At 34.4% G+C, this 23,195-nt stretch overlaps 3 protein-coding genes across 10 annotated transcripts; 1 reads left to right on the top strand and 2 right to left on the bottom strand.

Annotated features, from left to right (window-relative positions):
- Positions 1-335: 335 nt before the first annotated feature.
- Positions 336-6,926, bottom strand: LOC131672647 (protein wntless). 3 transcript variants are annotated; one of them, XM_058950029.1, is made up of 11 exons: positions 6,695-6,926; positions 3,378-3,556; positions 3,199-3,304; positions 3,004-3,128; positions 2,773-2,928; positions 2,512-2,689; positions 2,316-2,443; positions 2,074-2,241; positions 1,757-1,984; positions 1,531-1,684; positions 336-1,478 (listed from the first exon to the last, which is right to left on the bottom strand). In XM_058950029.1, exons 1-11 carry the CDS (start codon positions 6,798-6,800, stop codon positions 1,393-1,395), a joined length of 1,614 nt encoding a protein of 537 aa, XP_058806012.1. In that variant the 5' UTR covers positions 6,801-6,926; the 3' UTR covers positions 336-1,392. The 3 variants fall into 3 exon arrangements, with proteins under 3 accessions (XP_058806012.1, XP_058806010.1, XP_058806011.1); XM_058950027.1 differs by having other exon boundaries at positions 336-1,464; XM_058950028.1 differs by having other exon boundaries at positions 336-1,461.
- A 926-nt stretch (positions 6,927-7,852) lies between these two features.
- Positions 7,853-13,105, top strand: LOC131672649 (striatin-interacting protein 1). Of its 3 annotated transcripts, none has more exons than XM_058950031.1 (13): positions 7,853-8,153; positions 8,314-8,346; positions 8,436-8,549; positions 8,624-8,907; positions 8,978-9,156; positions 9,225-9,538; positions 9,602-9,737; positions 9,930-10,084; positions 10,142-10,386; positions 10,462-10,689; positions 10,766-10,937; positions 11,016-11,220; positions 11,318-13,105. In XM_058950031.1, the coding sequence occupies exons 1-13, from the start codon at positions 8,151-8,153 to the stop codon at positions 11,584-11,586; spliced, it is 2,337 nt and encodes a 778-aa protein (XP_058806014.1). In that variant the 5' UTR covers positions 7,853-8,150; the 3' UTR covers positions 11,587-13,105. The 3 variants fall into 3 exon arrangements, with proteins under 3 accessions (XP_058806014.1, XP_058806016.1, XP_058806013.1); XM_058950033.1 differs by having other exon boundaries at positions 9,602-9,833; positions 11,321-13,105; XM_058950030.1 differs by having other exon boundaries at positions 9,602-9,833.
- On the bottom strand, positions 12,843-21,913 carry LOC131672650 (glucose-6-phosphate 1-dehydrogenase). 4 transcript variants are annotated; one of them, XM_058950035.1, is made up of 9 exons: positions 21,561-21,913; positions 21,244-21,355; positions 15,342-15,466; positions 14,876-15,246; positions 14,263-14,631; positions 13,812-14,041; positions 13,546-13,751; positions 13,311-13,471; positions 12,843-13,233 (listed from the first exon to the last, which is right to left on the bottom strand). In XM_058950035.1, the coding sequence occupies exons 2-9, from the start codon at positions 21,260-21,262 to the stop codon at positions 13,137-13,139; spliced, it is 1,578 nt and encodes a 525-aa protein (XP_058806018.1). In that variant the 5' UTR covers positions 21,263-21,355; positions 21,561-21,913; the 3' UTR covers positions 12,843-13,136. The 4 variants fall into 4 exon arrangements, with proteins under 4 accessions (XP_058806018.1, XP_058806020.1, XP_058806017.1 ...); XM_058950037.1 differs by lacking the exons at positions 21,244-21,355; positions 21,561-21,913 and adding an exon at positions 18,202-18,294 and having other exon boundaries at positions 12,849-13,233; XM_058950034.1 differs by lacking the exons at positions 21,244-21,355; positions 21,561-21,913 and adding an exon at positions 15,817-16,273 and having other exon boundaries at positions 12,849-13,233.
- Positions 21,914-23,195: the final 1,282 nt, after the last annotated feature.

Here is a 23,195-nt window from a genome sequence, read left to right as displayed (position 1 = left end):
GACCTAGTAATATGCGTGCGAGAGAGACACGATCGCTAAGTTGGGAAAAGCGCGTGCTCTGGGTGTTGTTTATATATACGACTTATGCTATCATTGGTCGAATGGACAGACATGTTGGATCACGAATGAAACTGATTCGTTGACTGTCGTGGGCGGTTGTGGATATTTAAATTCAAAAACAGTCGTATTCAAAAGGAAGTTTCTTTTGTTTTAATCGATGAAAAAATTTGGAAGACGTAACAGTAGGTATTTGATGATGGTATTTGTAGAGATAATTAAGAAAATGTTAAGTAACAAATTAATTTTATTTTAAAAAATGCGATACAAAATGAATGTAAAACGTTCTACAGTCTACAAGTGATGGTATAAAACTTATCTTCGCGAAATGACACATCAGTTTGACAGTTATTATTTTCTCTCGATTATTACGACAAATTTCAGACTCACGAATACAAGATAGAAAAAGGAGGGTTTGGATTCACAGTTTGATTTTCATCTAGACGTTGATACACATGCTAAAATTTATGTGTGTGTGTATATATATATATATATATATATATATACATACACACATACATACATACATACACACACATACGTATATATCATATAGACGTCGGACAATACAATCTATAGTCTTATTGGCTATTGTAACAAAATTGCTATTCATATCGCTTTTATAGGCGTTCATAAAGTAATTCGACATTATAATTAACAATAAGTTCTTTGGCCTTAAAAAACCAATGGCTCATTTAATACGTTAATTACAAATTAATACATATCTAAAAGTACTGATAAAGTTACTTCTTTAATTTGAGATACAAGAGTTTTCTAAAAATTGCGCAAACAATTAAATTAATATCTTGATTAAAATTTTTCAATGAAGAAGAATTTGTACACCAATTTATAAAAATTAAGTATCATGAAAAGATCGATAATATTTGAATATATATGAAAATATAACTATGTAATGTACATATAAACATTTCAAAGTCTAGTTTAATTAATAAAGCCACTAATTGAATGACGAAAAAATTTATCCCAGTAGAATAAACAATTTTTTCAATAGATTGTTTACATCTATTTTTGATTATAATTTAAAAATCTCAAACTATAGTAATTACTTTATGATCACTCAATATTTGATTTTGTAACACAGTCTACTTTTATATTACAACAAATACTGCTGTTATTAATATTAAATGCACGAATATATGAGCGCTTAACGAGTTGACGGTAAAAATTTTTTTGAATGCCCATGGTGATATGTCACGTAAATGGGAATTTGATTTTTACCGCAGAGCTACACATTTGACGATGAAGAAATCTTTGTTTGTTTTGATTAAATGATTCTGATAACTTAATCTATCGCTGTTTTCCGCGTGAATGCCGTTAAAGAGAGCATCTCATTGGGTTCGGTGGGCAATCGTGAAAACTCGATTTCTTCGCTGACGCTATTATCTGCTGAAAACCATAATCTACGGTAGTTCAATCTTTCTGTTATATATCCAATAGCAAATTATTCTTTACCTGACGGTTCAACAGGCCATTGCTTATGAGATGGCGCGTACAAACACAGCAAAGCAATGGTATAAATGTTCCACATGCCATAAACTCCGGTAAAGAAAGCTGATGTCATCTCTAACTCAATATCCTGATCCCATTTCCATTGACCTTCGGCAACCTACAACCAAACGATTTCTATGTGCAATTTCTTTTAATCGAACTGTAAGACAATTAACGTTTTAATCATTACCTGTCCTAAAATAAAACCAATTACGGTTAATGAGGCGCACAATAGAGTTGCCACCATTAAAAACTTGAAACGGTAAATAACTCCTTCATAATGTAAACGTCGAGCAGAACTCATACTTGGCAGTACAGCTCTCTTTGCACTTATGTTCACGAATACCTTATAAATCATATATGTCAAAAATAAAAGATAGGCTCCTGCTGATATTCCAGCCATAATTATAAATGCTAACTGTTTTTAATTATTAAAGAAAATAAGTAGTGAACGTGAAATTTTGAAGATAGTCTGAAGGTAAATTAAAATTTATATTCAAAGGATACAGCCGTTTTAGCTCCAGCACTTGTCACCCAAATTGAATAAAATGGATTTCGGAGCTGTACGCCGCGCTCGCACATGTCGAAGAATAATAATGACAAGCAACCAATTCCAACTGCAGACAAATGCCTCCAATAACATTTCAGAGAACTTATTTGGTCACCATCCTGAACCTAAATTTTTATATATTGAGTTAACATTTTATTGCTACTTGTTTACTACATAACGTTTAGTAAATAATTTTTACCATCAAATGTTCTCCAGCAAAGATAAACCAGAAAGACAATAGTGATGCGTAAAATACTCCTTGTCTAATATCTTCTAACAGAAGCATAAATGGCATATCAAAAGCCAATGTCAAATATTCCAAAGGCACTGAAAAATACGAAAGGTGATCGGTATTTTTTAATATGCGATTAATTAAAAGGTACAAAGGTATTTACTGTTTAGAAAACTTAGAGCACAGCCTAAACCAAGTAATACGTATTCCAGCAATGCTGGAGATCTTGATAGCATGTGGATCCTTCGCCAATACCAGCAAAGAATTAAAAGAGTGATTGGAAAGAAAACAGTTTTCAAGCTGACCCAAACTTTTGTAAATCCTCCATTCTGATTAATAACCTGATAATAACAAACAAGCAAAATTAAAAATTGGTTGACTATCATCAGAATAAGGATCAAAACCATACTAGTCAATAACTTACTGTCAACCACAGATCTGTTACATGTCCTAAATCTTGATTCACCTGTTTTCTAGGATCATTGGGTAAACGTATATTAAGCAAATAGTAATCGTGATGTAACGATCCCAATTCAAAAAGTGACAAAGTACTGCAGTTGTAATTGTACTCTTCATGACGCTAAATAACAATATTTTCTATCAAATTTTAAAAGTTTTGTTTTCATTAAATAAATACTCAAAAAAAATAATTTACCTTATCAATGGTACAGTCCAAATTCCTTTCAACTACAGAAGAAGCATAATGCTTCCATTGATCTTCTTGATCATTTTTGTTCCTATATGCTAATCTTGCATCTAGAGTTAACTTTGTTGTGGGAGCTATCAATAATAGTATTTGATTATAATCCATGAAAAAATATATAGTTTTAAAAAATATTTTAATACTTACAGACTGCAATATGATTATGATACATGATATCCACTTGTAAAACACCGATCAAACTATGTTGCCATCGAGAATAATCTAGTATTTTATTGTCATATGGTCTTGGCATCTGTGATGAAAAGATAATGTATATTGATAGTTTTACTTATTATCACAAATGTTGTTTAGCAATAAAAATTTACCTGAAATGTATAAACAATGGGAACAATTTTTTCAGTCATGTGATGAGTCTCGAATATTTGACATTTTCCAGGAGGTCTGAAGTATATCCAAGTATCGAGGCCTGGTGGAGTGCCATTAACTGTAGGTACATCAACACAAGCTATTCCTAGAATATTCTGGCTATTTGATGGTGGCGGGGCTGCAATAAGTATTAAATTTTTCAGTCAATTTATTTCAAAGAAATAATTAGCTGGTTTATTATGTATTAAAAAAAAAATAAATAAATAAGCTTGAAGATATATCAACCCCAAAATGAGTAGTATCATTCACGATCAAGAGATGCAAAGAAAAGCGAAATATACGAAGAGAGTTTGTTTGAAACTTTGTCGAACGATGTTTGTCGTCGATCGAGTGCTAAACAATTGACACAGTAAAAATTCCGCAGTGAACGTTTTCAATCACTACTATTGAGTACGTAAAGTTTTATGTTGTATAATAATATAATAGCTTTATTGATCGTAGCTTGAATTAATCTTTTGGATAATTTTTCCAATATCTGTTGAAATGAGTAATCTTTGTTGTTGTTTCATTAGGTTTGTGAAAAAAATGAGTGCGAGTTCTATTTATATTCATCGATGAATATTGATGCATATAGTGTATTTTAAGCAGCATGACTTTCATGCTGATTAAAATATCCAAGTTGCCATGTAAAAGGTTCAAATTAAGTAATAAATAACAGAAAAACATAAAAGAAAGAGCGTGCAAGGCACGCTAAATAGCGCTAGTAATGAAAATATTCTAAATGTTGAACACCCTCATCAATAGAATCGAATCTGCGTGTGTTTTAATTAGGTTTTTATCGACGTGAATGTGTTGAATCGTTATAAAAAATTACTCGCATTTTTTCTATCCATTCAAAATATTATAACCATCCATTATAAAGAGATAAATGTTATTTCTTATTACAGCGATACATGCACTTAAAATATCAGTAGTTAACGTAAACGCAAGAAGTACTGCGCTCTGAAAAAGACTGTACCGATAAGGATGGATTATTTTTCAAGTATCCAACAATGTTAACTAATTTAACATAGAGAATATATTCCTTAGTATGCTAATGTAAGAGGTGTACTGATAGGGATGGGTTATTTTTGTAATAACCGCAATAATTTTAAGTACCCCAAGACTAATCTCGGTTAACAAAATTCATTTCTAATAAATAGTTAATATTAATGATTTTTCCAGAAAATAACCCATTCCTATTAAATATAGCTCTTATTAAAAGGGTGTAAATCCTCTTGAGGATATTGTCCTGCAAAAATGTAGATTTATATTACCGACTAATCTTTCAAAAGCATGTGTTACTGTAATGATGAATAATATTTATTTCTTTATAACGGTTGGTTATAATGGTATTTTGACTGGATGAAAACGTGTGCCAGATTTTTGCTGACGATTTAACACATTGATTTTTATAAAAACTGAAACGCTACACAGATTCAATTTCTATTGATCTGGGAGTGTTCAACTTTTTTTAATTATTCATGAATTTTCTATCCTTGCCTATTATACGTAGTTTTTCTATAATTTTTACGCATCGATTTTCGTCGATTTCCTACTGAATTCCTTCAATCTTATAAAGACTTAGAATATTGAACGCAGTGTGATATTAAAAATATTACGTGTATTGTAATAATATGTTGGTAATACTATTTTTCAAGCGGCTTACTTTAGAAATGAAATTAAATAAGGGTTTTCCGAGTAGTAAATTATTCCCTACGAGATCCTTTGAAGTCAAACTTTATTGGTACATTTACCGACGTTTCGGTGACGTTTTCTTAATTACTGTTATTAAGACTGAAGAGAACAAACTAACGTAAACATTATATGGATAAACACAATTTGACTTGATCTTACCACAAAACTACTTAAAAAATTACTAATTAAAAAACAATAATACTTCGAACTTCAAAATACATAAAAAAAGTCTTTTCTATGTTGTCCAGTATTTTTACCAATATAATAGTTTTATATTAATAATAATTGCGTTTAATAATAGTCTGTACTTTAAATTTATAAATATTTAGAAGATTAAACGATTTACGCGTAGATTCGTAAATTCTCAGAATTTTTATTATAAAATTCAATAATTCTGATAATGCGCAAAAAAGTATTCGATTAAATAACGAAATAAGTATTTTGAATATAACGATATTTAGTATCTATATTATGTAATATCAATCGTTATACACATTACTCATTCAACGTAATTGTTTATATTAATATATATTGTTTAAATAAAAAAAAATTTTTATTCCATCACTTTTTTTTATTTTTTAACAGTACAAAAATTATTTTTCATTTATTTGAGGTTATGTTTTCAATAAAAGTTAAAAATAACATTCAATTCCATACAATTATATTTACATTTTAATTCACATTTGCATTTATTCAACTTTATATTTTTAAATATTTCTTTTTTTTTTTATTAAATATACCTGTAGATTAAAGATTGCTAGCAATCAATCTGAAAACGTTCGCTGCTAAATTTTCGCTGTGTCGATTGCTCGACGCTCAATCGACGACGAACTTCGTCAAACTTTCAAGAATAACCCTCCAGAGTAGGTATATGAAGAGCACTTGGCAATTGAAAAATCAAAATCATGATGTCTCAAGTATCCACTTTATTGCTCCCCTTGTGACTTGTAAAAGTAATGGAAAGCATACTCTAATGTATGTGGAAGTTGGAAGGGTTACTGTCATGAGTACCATGAGGTGGAACAAGAATTTTCAAGATGTAAATGCTTATGATTTATTTTTTTACTAGATTGACCAATCAAAACTGTTATATGCCTTAGGTTTAAATCTTATAAGTTTTGTGCAACAAGTGTATATTTAAATTACAAATAATCAATTACGATTTGCATTTACAATCAACCTTTTTTCAATGAAATGATAAATTATTTGATTTACAATCGCAAAAGAAATTCAAACTCAACGAGAAAATGTTAATACATTTAAAAACAATAAACAGAAACGTCTTCGGTAAAAATTTATAAGCACAACGTAAAAACTTTACTATCGACGAGATAATATGAACGCGACAAAAGAGCCGAGAATTCCGTTCCCTATCGAACTTATACCATAAAAAAGCCATAAAACTAAGGCAACAAAAATTATAAACTGCTGGTACCTTCCATTTTCTGCTCGGTAGGACAAAGAAACTACCTCAAAAACTTAATAACAAACCACATAAATCTTTGGCAAAAATTGTACAACACTTCATGACCCTTCATGTATAATAAAAAATATATTTTTTTATTCAGAGTTAACTCACCCACAAGACCACCGATGAGAAAGGATACTAACTGACCAATCAACAGGAGAGCTACTAACATAGACAGTTTTTTACTGCTAAGATTTTCGATGATGGTGCCCTGCATCTTGATCAACTTAATATTCACTGTAACTTCCTTTGTTCGATGATCCTCGTCTTACACCTGTACAACGGAAGAAAAACGCGTCCTTGCCTAGCAAAGCTGCGCAAACGGACGATGATCCTCACCGCCGCGCCGCTGCCGCTATGAATGTAAGCGTAGGTGGGCTCTGGTTTCTTTCTCTCTCTCTCTCTCTCTCTCTCTCTCTCTCTCTCTCTCTCTCTCTCTCTCTCTCTCTCTCTCTCTCTCTCTCTCTCTGCGAACACATAAGGTACGTTTACGGCTTTGATCTTCAGCCGACTCTGTTTCATTTGTTATGCTGATTCTACACTTGTTTTACAACTAATAAAATTTTACGTTAAAATGAGATAGATTTTGAATGATTCCGTGCAAAAATTGATAATTTGCTTTATTACTTAATATTTTGTTCGTATAAATTTGATTTGTTGAAATAGACGATTTAATTTCAAATTTGGAGAAAAACCTTTAGCTTTCACATATAAACAAATTTTATTGACGGTCAGTTACAATCATCAATTATGAATTTTTTCTTGGAAATTTTGTTTTGAAATAATTGTTATTAAAATATTACAATAAAAGAATCAAAGTTAGATAAACATTATTTTGCATGGAAAATTATGTTTAATGAAAGTTAACTTAATGATTCATAAGTCATTTTATAGCGAACAAACCTTAGTAAATATTTAATATTTAATAAAGTAATAAAGATGAAACAAAAATAAAGTTAAAAAAGTTTTTAAGCTTCTACAAATTTTACGTAACAAAATCACCGTCCAAATATAAAGATAATTAGAAAAAGAATTAAAATAAAATTCATTTTCACATGTAACTTGATTCATATAACATTAACTTTAAAAATATTTATTTTTACACCACAATATCATTCTATGAATACATTTAAATATTGTACGTGAAAGTAGAAGTTTTTATTTATTTATTTTATTTATTGTTATACTCACAGGTTATTGATAATTTTGTGACGTCACAGGGCTGTCTCTTAACCTCTAAAAATGTCAGAACTACATTGTCATCTCCTAATGAAAACTGTTGAAAGCGGTGATGGCGAAGATTTCTCCGATTTTGTAAGACGCATTACGTGTGATGCTGGTCATCGTAGATCTACGATGATCAGCAACTAGTTTTAGTATTAATAAAGCAAGATTTTAGAGCTTCCAATTTCTAAATCGATTTTTTCTCAAGCATGATCAAGAAAAGCAGGAACATTTCTATTTTGCACTCAACCGTTGGGATGGTGTTTTGTACGATTTTATCGCTTTTCTAAATGTTTGGAGAGTTCTTCTGTAGTTTTTAAAGTTTTTCTGAAAAACTACTAACATGGTAAGTTTTTCATGTATTTCTTAACGTAACTACTCTCACGTAAACTGCTTCATTCTCGATGTTATTTATATATATGGAACAGCTTTCAGTATGAACCATTGATGCATGCTTTTTATTTTATTATTTTATAAACATTTTATTTATTCATTTTTTACTTTAGGCATCCAAAACTTTTGACACATCAGTAGTATCAGTAGGTTTTTTATTTTTGATATTTTTTATGTACCTTCTAGTAATTAAAAATAATACTGTTATTTATTAATGTTTAAATGATTTTTACAGGAAAATTCAAGTCAAGAGTTAGATTTTATTTATGATGACACGGATACACATGCTAATGAAATAGCTGAATTGTATAGTTATACAGAGCAACATGAACTGCATTTCAATGTTAAGGTAAATTATCAAAATTATATTACATTTTTTGATTATGTTTGTCGTTTTATATTACACATAACATTGAATTACAGGCTTTTGAGGATCAAATGCAATCTTACAACCTTCGACCAGTATGGCAAAATTTAACAGGGGATCAACAAAAGTCAATAATTTATAAATTATTAGATCAATTGGAAGTATCAAATAAACAAATAAGAATGAAAGCAGCAAGATGTATATTATATATGGCACAAGGCTGCTGGGCTGAAGTTCAGTCCGATAAAGAACAACAAGAATGGGAGAGAATAAATGTAATGATGCTTTATGAATGCGGTACATTTTCAGCTTTTGTTGAGCTACTAAATATTGAAATTGAGTAAGTTTACTTTGGCTATGATTTGGCTCTAAAAAAATAGTTATATTGATTTGAATTTCTTTTGTCTTAGGAATAATACAGCAGCAAATACAGCAATCAGGAAATTAGCTGTCAGTCTTGCAGATTCTGTAGATCTACGTGTAATATTGTCAGTTTTATACATCATTACAGAAGTTATGAGGGAGGAATGTAAATGTTTAGATGATAGTGACTATAGGCATAATGTTGAAGCCTTTAAAGAAGAATTAAGTGAGTCTTCTTATTTTTTTCTTATTAAACTAGGTATTATTGTCAATAACCAATAACTTCAATTTTAGTGAATCCTTGTGAAGATGAATTGCTGATCGTAAAGCTCTTAGGGATGGTGACTTCTTTTTGCAGTGGATCTGCTCCTCCTTTCCCAATGAAAAAAGTATTGCTTCTTTTGTGGAAATTAATTTTGGTATCTCTTGGTGGTATGGAGACTTTAAAAACATTGAAGAAACAGTATAGAGAGGAAGCTGGGCTTAATAATCTTCAACAAGATACAATAGAAGTAGCAAAAGCAATGAGACCTAGCTCTCCTCCAACAAGCGCGACTGATTTGCTAGATACTCAAAATGTGAAGAAAAATAATAGACCATTTAGAAGAGTAAGTTCCGAATTTGTAATAATAACCAAATCAAGTTATATTTGGGTTTTATTTGCTTCACAGAGTCTGATGAAACAAAGTTCTCTGGATGAACCAAATTTGGAGTATGAATCTGGAAGAGGTATATTGATAAAAAATGAAGGCGCCATGGACGGAGGTGAGAATGACGTTGATGAAGGAGTTTTCGTAAATGAACCAGGTATGGGAGGTTTCCAAAACAATTATGATAACTATTCAAGATTGAATAACCCACCGGAATCAAGACCGGATACTCCTCCGCCAGCAAAAGCGAAAAGTAATCATCGATTACTTTATTTATGGCTGTTTAAAGAGGATTTATGCACATATATATAAAACAGTATTTTCATTAGACAATAAAATATTTTTACAGCTTTACCGTGGACACCAAAAGTGAGACAAAAGGATCTAGACCTTTTTCTAGATTCTTCGCGCCTCAAATTTGTCGGATATAAGCTTCAAGGTGATCGAGAAAGTTTAGCTGGTTTGCCTCAACCTATTCATGAAGGGTTAAGCACTTTAAAGAAAGTAAGTCTTCAGTTTCACTTCTGATCAATGAAAAATGATGGAAATTTTACGTTTCAGCATATGTATATTTCTCTAGCGGAAATACAAATTCGAAAGGAAGAAGAAATTGCAAAAAATCCCATAAGCACTCAAGAGCCACCAATTAAACAAACTGCAACGGAGATTCTATATCAAGCAATGTTACCAAACCTGCCTCAGCATATGATTGCTCTACTTAAAATTTTACTGGCGGCCGCGCCTACGACTAGAACTAAAACCGATAGCATTAATATTATGGCAGATGTTCTGCCGGAAGAAATGCCGTATGTTTATAATTCAAATTTAAACATGTTAATTTTATCCACATATTGAAATAATAATGATTGATATGATTTTAGAGTTACTGTATTGCAATCAATGAAACTTGGTATTGACGTTAATCGTCACAAGGAAATTATCATTAAAGCGGTCTCTGCTATATTGCTTCTTTTATTGAAGCACTTCAAATTGAATCACGTTTATCAATTCGAATTCATGTCTCAACATCTAGTCTTTGCAAACTGCATACCTCTAGTTTTAAAATTTCTGAATCAGAATATTTTAGGATACATTGAAGCTAGGAACGCGTACGTTATAAGCTTTTCTGATTATTCAAGTTGATTGTAAATTTGATATTTTATGCTTAATTATTTTTCTTTGCAGTATTTCCATTCTCGACTTTCCAATGTGCGTGATTGGTGATCAACCAGAACTCACATCTGATAACCTCGAAGTCTGGGACAACCAGAATTATTCCTGGAGGAACGTGTTTTCGTGCATTAATTTATTGCGAGTACTCAATAAACTGACAAAATGGAAACACAGTAGGATTATGGTAAATAGAAAATTTTTTCAAATAAAGTATTGATTTTTTTAAAGAGACTATTATCTATTTTTTTATTATCTTTAACAGATGCTCGTAGTGTTCAAGTCCGCTCCGATTTTGAAACGCACTTTAAAAGTTATGCACGGCATGCTGCAGCTATACGTTTTGAAGCTACTCAAAATGCAAACGAAATATTTAGGCAGGCAGTGGCGTAAAACAAATATGAAGACTATAAGCGTTATTTACGCCAAAGTCAGACACCGTCTCAACGATGATTGGGCTTTTGGAAATGGTAAAATAAATAAATAAATTAGTAGTCTTTATTGAAACATTACAAAGAAAAATGTTAATTACTGGTGATAACTAACGTTGTAAAAATCTCATTCAAGCAGATGTGGAAGCTAGACCATGGGATTTCCAAGCCGAAGAATGTACACTTCGAGCTTGCGTGGATCGTTTTAATAATCGTCGCTATTCAAATGCACCAAAAGATGAAGAACTAGAACCTGTTGACACGTCGATCACATCAGTACTAGGTGCCAATATAGAACTCACCGAGGAGTTTAAGCAGCATTATGAACTGTGGTTACAGCAAGAAGTCTTTCAGACGAGTATCAATTGGGATGATCTGCTTCTCGGGTCAAGTTACGAGATTTAGAAAACGATTTGGTTTGCCGGATCTTCAATGAAAATATTTATAGTAGATATTTCTTTGCGAAACGGTAATGTTTTAAAATGTAATATATATCCACAATCAAAAAAAACTTCTACATCGTGGTTTACATTTCGTTTTCCATCATGGTATTTCTTTTATGATGATTACAGTAATATCGAACAAATCAGTCATTTTGTATAATAATTTTAAGAATAACTTTTAGTTTTATTATGATCATTTGAGTAAATTTTTTCATAAAAAGTCTTATATTGCTACTTTTATTGCGAAGTATACGTATTTTTCAACGCCATTAAAAGTGGTAATAAGGGACTTATTCGTAAAACAAAATAAAAAATGCATAATAGACATTACCCGAAAAATTGTACAGCCTTATCCTTCATTTTTGAAGTTTTTTTTACACTATTGTATACTTCGTCAACTCGTGCAATGTCTTGTTCATTTTTAAACAAAAACACGTTTCTAGAATTGTGATATTATCAATGAACAATTACTATTTCTGATTTCTAACGTTAAGTGAATAATACTCAAGTAAAAAGAAACCAATCATTTCCAGGGACGTGGTATGCGAATCCCTAAGTCGATAAACTAAATCCACTAATTCTTCGCAAAAAAAATCATATATAAATAACCAGCTGATAAGTACGATTGGAATAATTTTATATATTCTCATTGTATTTAAAAAGTAAGGCTTCGTTAACGTACTGTTGGTTTGAAGGAACAAAAAAATGTTACTAAATAAAGTTGTCAGTCACGGTGGATTGCGTTTAATCGATTTTTAAAACCTATAATTAATTTGTAAAATGAGATTTGATTTTTCTCCAAATATTATGTATGAAAAATATCCGAGTTTAATCGAAATTTGCATGCTTTTTTACGAAAAAAAGTGAATGTAGCGATTGAGGAATTGTAGTTACACTATACTTAAATTGTAATTTTTTTTGTGCTTCAGTTCTTTCCGAATAAATTATAATTAATCAAAACTATGTACATAGCCGGTCAATAAATGTACTTTCTTTGCCTTTTAGTTCACTAATACACAGGGCATATGGATTAATGAAATGAATAATGATAATGAAATTAATAATAAATAACTTATAGCATTGTAAGTCGAATCTATTAATTACAGTAAACCTCATTTTTTTACATTCTTAAAAATGACACAAAAAAGGCTCTCAAATAGTTTATTAAGGCATTTAAACTTGTAAAATTATTTCTTTTTTTTACATAGTCATCAAAATTTATCAAGATTTATAAATATACCTATATATTATTACAGTCAACAACGTACATAAGTTGGAATGATTTTACTAAAAATATATAAACCATTTCATATCTGATTTCAACAGAAGTACAGTTTTTAAAAATTGTGCGTTTACTATAGATAAATATCTATTAGCTTCTAATAAAAAATAATGTACATACAATATGTGAGAATGCTTGTCCATGTAAATTCAAAAGTAGGTAATACAATGATCACAGTTTTTTTTTCATGTTGTTTCTTTTAAATAATCGACAATAAACAATCGGATACTTTATGCCGAAGGTCGAACCCATTTGTATGAGCCGTAGTAAGCGAAATTGTTTTGTTTCGACATCTCATCCGCTTCCTTAGGGCCCCTTGAACCATATCTAAAAAATCAAAGTATGAATTGATCAATTCTTTTATAAAAAAAAAGTAATATTTTTACATAGTGAAAGATACATACTTGTATGAGATGGGATGGATCTTTTGCTTCTCAATTTGATGAAGTAGAGGTGTAAAGATCCTCCAAGCCTCACTTAATTCGTCGTTTCGAACAAAATGCATTTGTGAGCCACAGAACACGTCCAGGATCAGTCTTTCATAAGCGTCAGGCAGTTTCATACCCTACAATTCAGTCAACGAAACAATCACATACTCGTCCTAATCAAAACGTTACTTAAAAAATCTTACAAAACTACCTTGTATCGATTACTGTATGTCAAATCGAGTTCGGTCTCCTCCATGTCGAAAGTAATGCCAGGCGATTTCGTCATCATCTTGATGTACAATGCCTCACCAGGTTGCACTCGAATCACCATCTCATTTCTCTTTCCCTTGCCGTCGAATATATCACCTGGCACGTCACGGTACTGAATTCTCACCTCAGCTTTCTTTTCGTTCAACGCTGAACATACAAAACGTATCAGTTGATTGATTATGTGAAATTAACATTCTATTGTAATACCTTTGCCACATCTAAGGAGAAAAGGAACGCCATCCCATCTTTCATTGTTGATCGTCAACTTAGCCATAGCATAAGTTGGTGTATTAGAGCCTGCTGGGACGGTTTTATCGTCGAGGTAACCAAGTCTTGCCTCAGGATCGCTTGCTTCGGGGTCGCCTATGTATTGACCCAGAACCACATCTTTCAGCGTTACAGGTTTTATGTTTCTCAGGACTTTAACTTTTTCATTTCTGAAAAAATACAATTATTTGAATGACCGTCATCATTACGAACAATTATTCGTAATTAGTGTGGCAACGTGATTTGTCAAGGTGACATTTTCTAGCAATGAAAGAGAAAATACTCGCGTTAATTTTTTTTTCAATTTTTCAGAAAAAACAAGAATTTGAAAACAGCATTTGTCATCGATTACTTTCGTCTGAAGCTGTGTGGAAAATAAAAATCATTTCACCTAATGTCATCAGGATGACAAGAAGCAGGCTTCTCCATAGCGACTAACGATAAAATCTGCAGCAAATGATTCTGCATAACGTCCCTGATGATGCCAAACTCGTCGAAGTAACCGCCTCTACCTTGAGTACCGAACGGTTCCTTGAAGGTGATCATTACCGAGGCGACGTGATCACGGTTCCACGTTGGACTGAAGATTCGATTTCCAAAACGCAGTGTCATGAGATTTTGCACCATCTCCTTGCCGAGGTAATGATCGATTCGATAGAGCTGCTCTTCCTTGAACAAGCCAGCCAAGTGATCTGATAACATTTGAGATGTAGCTGCGTCGCGACCGAATGGTTTCTCGACGATTATTCTTGTCCAGCCTCTGTGGAAATGCATATTATTTTATGCATTGAAGCGCAAGTTGCGAAGATCATTACGTTGAACGTCAACGATAACAACTCTACGTTAAAAATATAATCAGCTGATGCCTAATTAATTAAAAAGGGCGATTCTTATTAAAATATTAACATATTTATTATCGAGAGCATGTGCGGCTCCAATGATCATTTCGATTTCAGCATTCGAATGAATGAGATACGCGAAAGGGCAGCGACAATTTTACTCACTTTTGAGCCATGCACGTATGCCTGATGTGAACGGTGACCGTCTCGAAAACCGAAGGTGGCAGTGCTAAGTAGAACAACCTATTGGCAAATTGGCCATTTCCATTCTCGTGTTGCTCGATCAGTCGATTGAGTTCGGTAAAGTCAACCGCACAATCGTACGAGCCAGCCATGTAATGGTTCAGCTGCCAGAACTCCTCGTAGCGCTCCTCCTCGCCTGGTTTCACTTTCATGTAAGGCTCGCATTTCTCGCGTAGTTCCTTGAGGCTTAGCCTACTGCGAGCGTAACCGATGAAAGTCGTCGCTTGCGGAAGCAAGTTGTCGCGAAACAGCCACCACAACGTCGGGTAGATCTTTTTCTTGGCCAAGTCGCCCTGAGAACGGCATCGTTTTAATCCCGAATCCCCGGCAAGCAGCTTTTTTAAAGTCTCGTTTGCGTCGCATACAAACATTTCGGGAAAGAGCTTACCGAGGCGCCGAGGGTGACGAAAACGTGAGGGGCAAGGTTTTCAAAGTGCGTACCCTCGAGGTGTCCCATCTCCTCGGACTTGAGGGATTGCCTGATGAACGCCAAACTCTCCTCGGTCGAAGCTCCTACGGAAAAAAGAAACCAAGGATTTACATGGGCATCGGTGCATAGGCGAAAGTAAACGTTCGCAACCGCTAGGGAGATTCCTTTTTTTCTACGGAACATAAAAGTGGTAAATTACGCACAATCATCGCAACAACTGGAAAAATTCGAATGACAATTGTAGTCAAACGCATAAAGATCTCTACAGTCATATTGAGCGACGCTGGCTATTTACACGGACACGGTTTCGCCGACATCGCGCGAATATCGATACAGCACGAGCATCAATAAACACAACTGACGTTTTCACCCCCAAAGACGTGCGCGGGAAACGTAAACACAGGCTATCGCGTCGAACAAAACTCGCACTCACTGAGCACACACTGATGGCCATTGGCCAGGCTGTTGGGGTGGCGACTCATCCTCTTCTCTTTTCGATCGCGACACTCTTGGGCAACTGTCCGCAACTCGACTGAGCTCCAGGCTCCACGCGGCCGAACTTGTGTCGCGAGCGGGAGAACCAGCCGAGTCAGAACGGAGCACGTGGTTTCTCTAATCTCTCTCTCTTTCTCGCGCGCGAGCTATACGCGATGTCGTAGCCGTGCGACAGGTAAGATATATCTCGACGCTTTCTTTTTTTCTTCGATAGTTGGATTTTTCAAAAAACATGTGCCACGACGCGATCGCACTGGACTACGTTCTATGACACGCGTATACGCGCGCGCGCGCGTGTGTGTGTGTGTATGTGTGTGTGTGTGTGTGTGTGTGTGTGAACGCGACTCATACCGGAACTGAAATTACCGACGCTACGCTATATTTCTACGCTTTTAAGCGGCGCGTTATTCATACGTGCTTATACATACATACACACACACACACTCACACGTTCGCGCACGTACACAAATGTATCGCGCAGATGCGCTACAAGGGTGTTACGCGATGAGAATTCAATTTGGTTTTTTTTTTCGTACACGTAAATGTGCGCGATATGACGATTCTCGGTGATCGGGGGTCTTCGCATCGCTTTGTAAAATCGTAACGCGTTTCATTCGTATATTGCGGAAGAGACACCTAACGATACTTCCGTATTCAAATTACAATATGTGAAGCGCGATCTGTAAGCGTCGCTGCTATCACGCGGCGGCAATAAATAGCCATTTAACAAGCGCGCAGTGCGCCATTGAACTTGCGCGCGCTGCGAACATATAAACCATGGATATTATGCACGAGCTCACGTGCGCCGCGAGTGAAGGAACTCCGCGATCGAAAGGTTACGCTCGGATTACAGATGCGTGCACGTTTCACCACGCTCGCGCGATCGACGACGCTACTCGGACAAGAAGCGCGCCGCCCAATCGGAAGCCACCCATTGGTTTTTTCTTCGGGACGAGCGACTTGGGCTTATTTATACATTCCAGGCTGGAAAATACGTTTTCGATCTCGTACGAAGTCAACACGCTAAACTCGTTTGTTTCGAATGACGTCGCGATCGATTCCAATCCAATCGCAACACATCGATAACGCGCCTCATCTTAAGCTTGATGCTCAAGCACGCCGCGTAATCAAGTACATCGCGCGATCGTGCATTTTCATAACCGGTTCGTCGCGCAGCAAGCGATTCCTCCGCGGAAGACGAACCAAGAGATGCGGAAAGAAAGGAAAGAATGGCTTTATTTGAATACGCGCGGAGGTGCTTCGCCGCGGATCGTACGAGGTGCTAATCATGAATTATGCGCCAACGGTATCACGTGAACAATGTATGCGCGAGTGGAGTTATCAGCGCTGCGTTTAAGTTTGGCGCGAAATTTAGCGATAAGCGCGCGTAAAAAAAAATTGACAACTCGCATCGAACGACCGCGTGAATTTTAGGTGGCTAAATGGAAGATGCAACTCGGTGCCAAAACGAATATGCACTGCGAGCGGATTTCAACAGCAATTGCCAGCAATGAGCTGGTGATATTTCATTTTACAATGATCCTTGACATTTGAGTAACGATATACTCATTGAGGAATACAAAAATGCTAATCGACATCGTACGATTGCGCCGTTAATTGAAACTTGATATAGAATGCACGCTCCATCGAACGCGCGATAAAGTCCAATCGGACGTAATCTCAATTATAACTTTATTATAATCGATTAAAGATAATTTGCTGGCTTTGTGGATTGCTCTTATTTTTATATTAATGGTGGTTACGGAAATAAAATCAAATGCTAATCCAAAAAGTGTTTTTTCACCGCACCACCAACCACACGCTAAAGTGATAAAAAGCTGCAACGAAACACACACACACACACACACACGCACACACACACACATACACACGCGCGCGGGTTTAAAAAAATTATGAAGTACAATGACTCATAGATTTACGAAATGACTCAGGCATTCGAGAGAAAAATGTGGTCGCGAAAAAAAAAAAATCGTTTGAAAACTGCAATGAACGTCGATGCATTATCAAAAAAGCCACTTCATACGAACAGTCAGAAGTGCCTCTCCTGAATTCGTGCAGAAACAGAATACATACAAAACGCGTTCTACGACGGCATAGAATAGTACAAATACTTGCAATGGTTCTTGATCGGTACTATACGGGGTCGCAAAGTAAATGTAGATGAAATTGATAACCGAGTCACAGCGTTCCTTTCCCTCACGAGCGAATGCTATAGCATAAGCAAAATCCTATCAGATCCTAATAGTCGTTCCTCGAGTCTGACATGTACATCGAACGCGAAACCCTTACAAACTGAGCACACCTTCTCATTATTTTCAACAAAAGCTTCGATCGCAATCCCGAAACTGCTCTACAATAAATCAACCGGTGCTACTTGCAAGCTGATGTTTCAGCAAGTGTGCACCTCCTGAAACCCGTCGACGCGTAAACTGACGGAGCTTTACGCTCCAGAGTACGTAGCCGATTTTTCGTACACGATCACGGAAAAGCTGCCTCCGGAGAAGTTTTCCACGGCTGAGCGCATGGGTGGGGATAATCAATAATTTTCTCGTGGACGTTTACACGTTCGTCTATGTTTGTATAGCGAAGGTATTGTATAGTGATGTACGCGCGCAGCGACTCACGTGCGCTCTTGCGATATCCTCTTTCTTCGCGGTTTTGTGGGCAGCCAATGAAGTCGACGATTTTGCGATAATTTGTTGACACGATTCATATTTACACGTTTTAATTGAATGACTTGCCGATTTTCTTTCCATTAATTTCTAATAGTTAAAGAATATTTGAAGAAATTAGCCGGAATGTACACAAGTTTTGCCTATCAATGTTTTTTAATTCTACCCACTCTCTCCACAAGTAATCGAACTTTTTTTTAAATAAAGAGCTAAATCTCCGCATTCTGACCTCTAAGTTATGTCTTCGCCGCCTGTTTCCGGCTTTTATGCCGAAAACCTAAAGCGAAAAGACTTTTTAACGCCTCCAGCTCGTACCGCAAACTTCATGTTCCGTCAAAAAAGCCTTTACGCAGTTGTTAGGAAATAAAACTTTTAAAACAGTGTTGGAGAATGTAAAACTCGAACTTTAACAAAACAAAGATTTTGTTCAGAGGACGTGTATTTGATATTTGATATGGTTTCCGACGACGCAGGTCTGCTAATTCTTTATTAAATTATGATCAGTTTGCTTACAGCAACAACTAACAAAAGACTATGACGACTTGAACGCATACTTAGTTGATTTCTATAATTGATGAGATCTGTGTAAAAGTTTGTCCAAGCTATGAAAAGATCAAAATTGCCAAAAATCACAACTGCTTAAGCAATAGCCGCCAGTATTATGAAGAATAAATTACATTACACGATGAAAAAAACCTTGTATTTTTATACATTCAAATTTTCATCATACTGTCAATAAAACAAGTTTATTATTATTTTTAACTTCATCCAACTTTATTTTCTAAATTCATCGTTCAATAAATTAAAAAGAAACGTCATTTTAACATTAAGTTTCAATGTGCTCCGAAACTCACCACGTATAAATTCATTAACCTTTTTCTTTATAAATAAATACAAATTATTGCGCTAAAGTTCAATAGTCGCAACCATTGCATTTACAAATGATAAACCTTAAAATAACATGACAAGTAGCATTGTTTACGAAAAAATTAAAAGGAAAATAATGCAATTTCTCACGATAATTTGTTCAAGTCTTTACTTGTTTACTTTTCGTTCGCAAATCGCGAACAATTATCTTTGGAAGTTCATTGAAATTAAAATGATTCAATCGCAGTTCTTATCTATTCATATCTTACATTATAAATACAGCTTCGTGGGAAGTTCTTTTTTTTACAAACTGTATAAAGAGATGTGAAAAAGATTTTTTTAAATTACTTTTTTTTATATTCTTCAATTGAATTATCTTTTTCAATTGAATAAAAATCGTTCAAAAAACGAAATTGAAAAAAACATCGGCGAAAACGTTTAATTGCTGGAGCAGTGTACGTAGCTGCATGACACGCACATGGATTACACAATTTGCGTGAGGCGATCGGTTACACAAACCATTACGACCATGAACCATATTTGTGCGATCGGCTGAAAAAATGTGGTTTTCGCTTTTACAAATCGAAAATGTACCTGACAAAGCATTTGCCAATTGCGGAAGTTCTCATGTGTAAAGCTGACAAGTTAGTAATGCCATTGCAAATTTGAAATTCGATCGCAAGATTCCAGAGCATAGATTTCTACCGTAAAAGGAAATTGAGAAATTTTTTCGTTCACCTTTTTTTCTCGCGTGAAGAGACAATAGTAACAATCGTAATCAATAATGAGACTTATTAATTTTTCTCACTTATCAACTATTAGAATCGTAAAGCGCCACGAGAAAAAAGATGTTCGAGCTTTCATATCTGTCGTCGTTCGAAATACAAAAGTTGCATTATCATGTGAATCGTCCGATTAATCCGCATGACGCATGGCGTGACGCCACGTGACGTAATGATGAGATACGTTCATATTCCGGTATTTATTTTCTTTTTTTTTGAACTTTTTTTTGACAATTTTATCGCATTGAAAACTGATGTATGAAATTGTGCTTCTATGAAATAGATTAAACTTGCAGTTTTTTTGTAATTTACTTTTTCCAGTCAGCCAAGAAAAAAAGTTAATTATAGGTTGTTCATTGTACACGTAATGCGATGTTTGATGTTTAACAATTTCCATGAATTCTGCATGCAATTTTTCATCTCATAATTAACTTTTGCCGTTAGAAATGCAATTGTTCATGAAATATACGAAAAAGAGTATAGTTTTCTAGTTTTACCACAATCGAATTTCATTTGAACGCCGAGAAAACATTGCTAAGTTTTTTCTTCCTTCGTCATTACTCGCTCGTCAAGGTTTCTTTCTAATCACAAGTATTAATGAGAAACGAAGACGCGGTCAAGGTCAACCATCGTACTCCACAATTGTCATGATTTTCTTTCTTCTCGGAAAGCTTTTGCAATTGCAAATTTCAACATCATCAAGTTAAATTAGCTACATTTCTCCGAGCAACGATAAAGATATATGCTTATCGACGAGTAGCACATGGCTACCACGCTTCATGATAAATTTTATTTCCGAAGTTCCTATCTCACCAAGTGATTTTGGCGCTTTCGGAGATTCAAGATCAGACCACTTCATATACTGTGAATTCGCTTCATATACTTTGAAGTTAAATCGAGCGGAACTGTTTGGTGGTTCATTGTTGAGCAATTTTCAATCGATGGACTTTTTCTTTCAGAATATAATTACAATTGAAATGGAACTATTATGCGACAGAAAGTAGAGATAAAAATAGTACTTACTTCGATATTTTGTTGCCATTGTAAGCGTAGTGACTTATTTGAAATACGGATGCCTTCAAAAAGCTTCTATGACAATTTAATTTTGGGCGATCACTCAGTATTCAAGCAAGATCTGCACAACAAAATTACAATTTAAAACTTATAGTTGTAATACAATTTTAAGCTATTGTATTCTCATAATTACAGAAGAGAACAATCAGTAGTTTTTAAATCTCAACAGATTAATATCAAAATGATAAAACGAGCTCTTTATTTTTAAATTCTATCCGCCCTCGCAACACAAGAAAAAGCAGTCATAGAAAATCAAATCACCTTACCTCAGTTGTATTTGCTATTGTGCATCGAAATTCTCGTAATCAACGCACACCTTTATAAGCTTGTGCTATTCTTTACACTCTACACTAATCAATTATTCCGTAGACTACACTTAGATCAATATATATGGATTCGTGTCTCTTTTATGGTGGACCGATCATTCGACGATATCAACAAGCTGCGTGTAAGTTTGTTTCGTCCTTCGCGCACGCTTTCACATTTTATTTTCTTCTTCTCCAAATGTATCGCTGCTGCTATCTTGTGTCTAGCCAATGAATTATACAGAAGGGCGATCATGGCGTAATATATAGAACAGACGCTCAGTGCTGGGCTAAATCGAATAGCTTGCTTCGAGATCGCTTCTTGACTGCCTTCAGGGGCCTTATTGTGATGATGGTCATGCGCACTTCGACGTTGCGCAGTATATTATGAGTCGATCGTGTCCGTCACAAAACTAATTAACATTGATTAGTTACTCCATTGACAATATTGACATTCTCCTTGTGACAGGCAGATCTGCGCACAGTATACTGCGCAGTGTCCAGGTGTGCATGACCGAACACCACAATAAGGCCCGCATAGTTCGTCCACTCTGACTCTGAAGGTCTGTCTCCATAGGGCCTGCCTGAGTCCGTCCGAGCCGGCCGAGATTTTTTATGGGCACGCCATCTCTATAATTTCGTGTTCATGCGTTTCTCGTATTGGCTGCGTCCGATCGGGCTCGTTTATGTAAACGCAGCCATTCACTATGAAACTCGCCATTGGATACGAAATTATAGAGATGGCGTGCCCATAAAAAATCTCGGCCGGCTCGGACGGACTCAGGCAGGCCCTATGGAGACAGACCCTGACTCCCGCTTCGTATACGGTCCGTTCATTCCGTATTATAAATGAGTTAAATGAATAGATCTATATGCAATATAATTGAAATTTAAACGTTAGAACTATTTGGGTTTGGCAAATTGATATAATTTGAAATATCATCGTCCGAGTTATATTTCAAATATACCGTATGTAGTAAAAAACAATAACTATTTTATTCATATCAGGTGTCTAAAAATGTTATGGAAAACAAAATTAATGTTAAAATTAAAATACTATATAGGTCGCGTATGTGAGGGTATTCTGGTTTTAAACTATAATAAATGTAATTTAAAAAAGAAGAATAATTGAACTGAAATACTTTCAAAAGCCCTGATTACACGTATAATGTATATATATTTTATGTCGAATAATCAGACTTATTTTTTTCTTACATTTATATTAAACTTCTACGATTTTCATTTCATAATTAATTCAATTGCATTATTTTTTGATATTATCAATAATAAATAAAAATATTTGCTTATTATAAATTAATTTATACAAGATATATTCAACAGGATGTATAAATTCAACAGTGATTTAGATAATTTTTCATGTAGTCACTGTACAAGAAATATAAAATTAGTTTCATTTTAATAGATTTAATAGATTTTAATAAATTTAATAGATTATCGATCCATCGTAATGCTTTCTTATGAGAAATCTTTGATAAAGTATGAGATAATGATAGTTATTAATTGAAAAATTATGATATCTACTTAAAATTTTTTTCAGATTAATTATATACAGGGCGATAAAATTAATGATTTCTG

The sequence above is a fragment of the Phymastichus coffea genome, unplaced genomic scaffold (assembly GCF_024137745.1).
Source record: "Phymastichus coffea isolate CEN01 unplaced genomic scaffold, Cenicafe_Pcof_1.1 PCOF00155, whole genome shotgun sequence".
Lineage (NCBI taxonomy): Eukaryota > Metazoa > Arthropoda > Insecta > Hymenoptera > Eulophidae > Phymastichus > Phymastichus coffea.
This window is presented reverse-complemented; position numbering and strand designations above follow the sequence as displayed.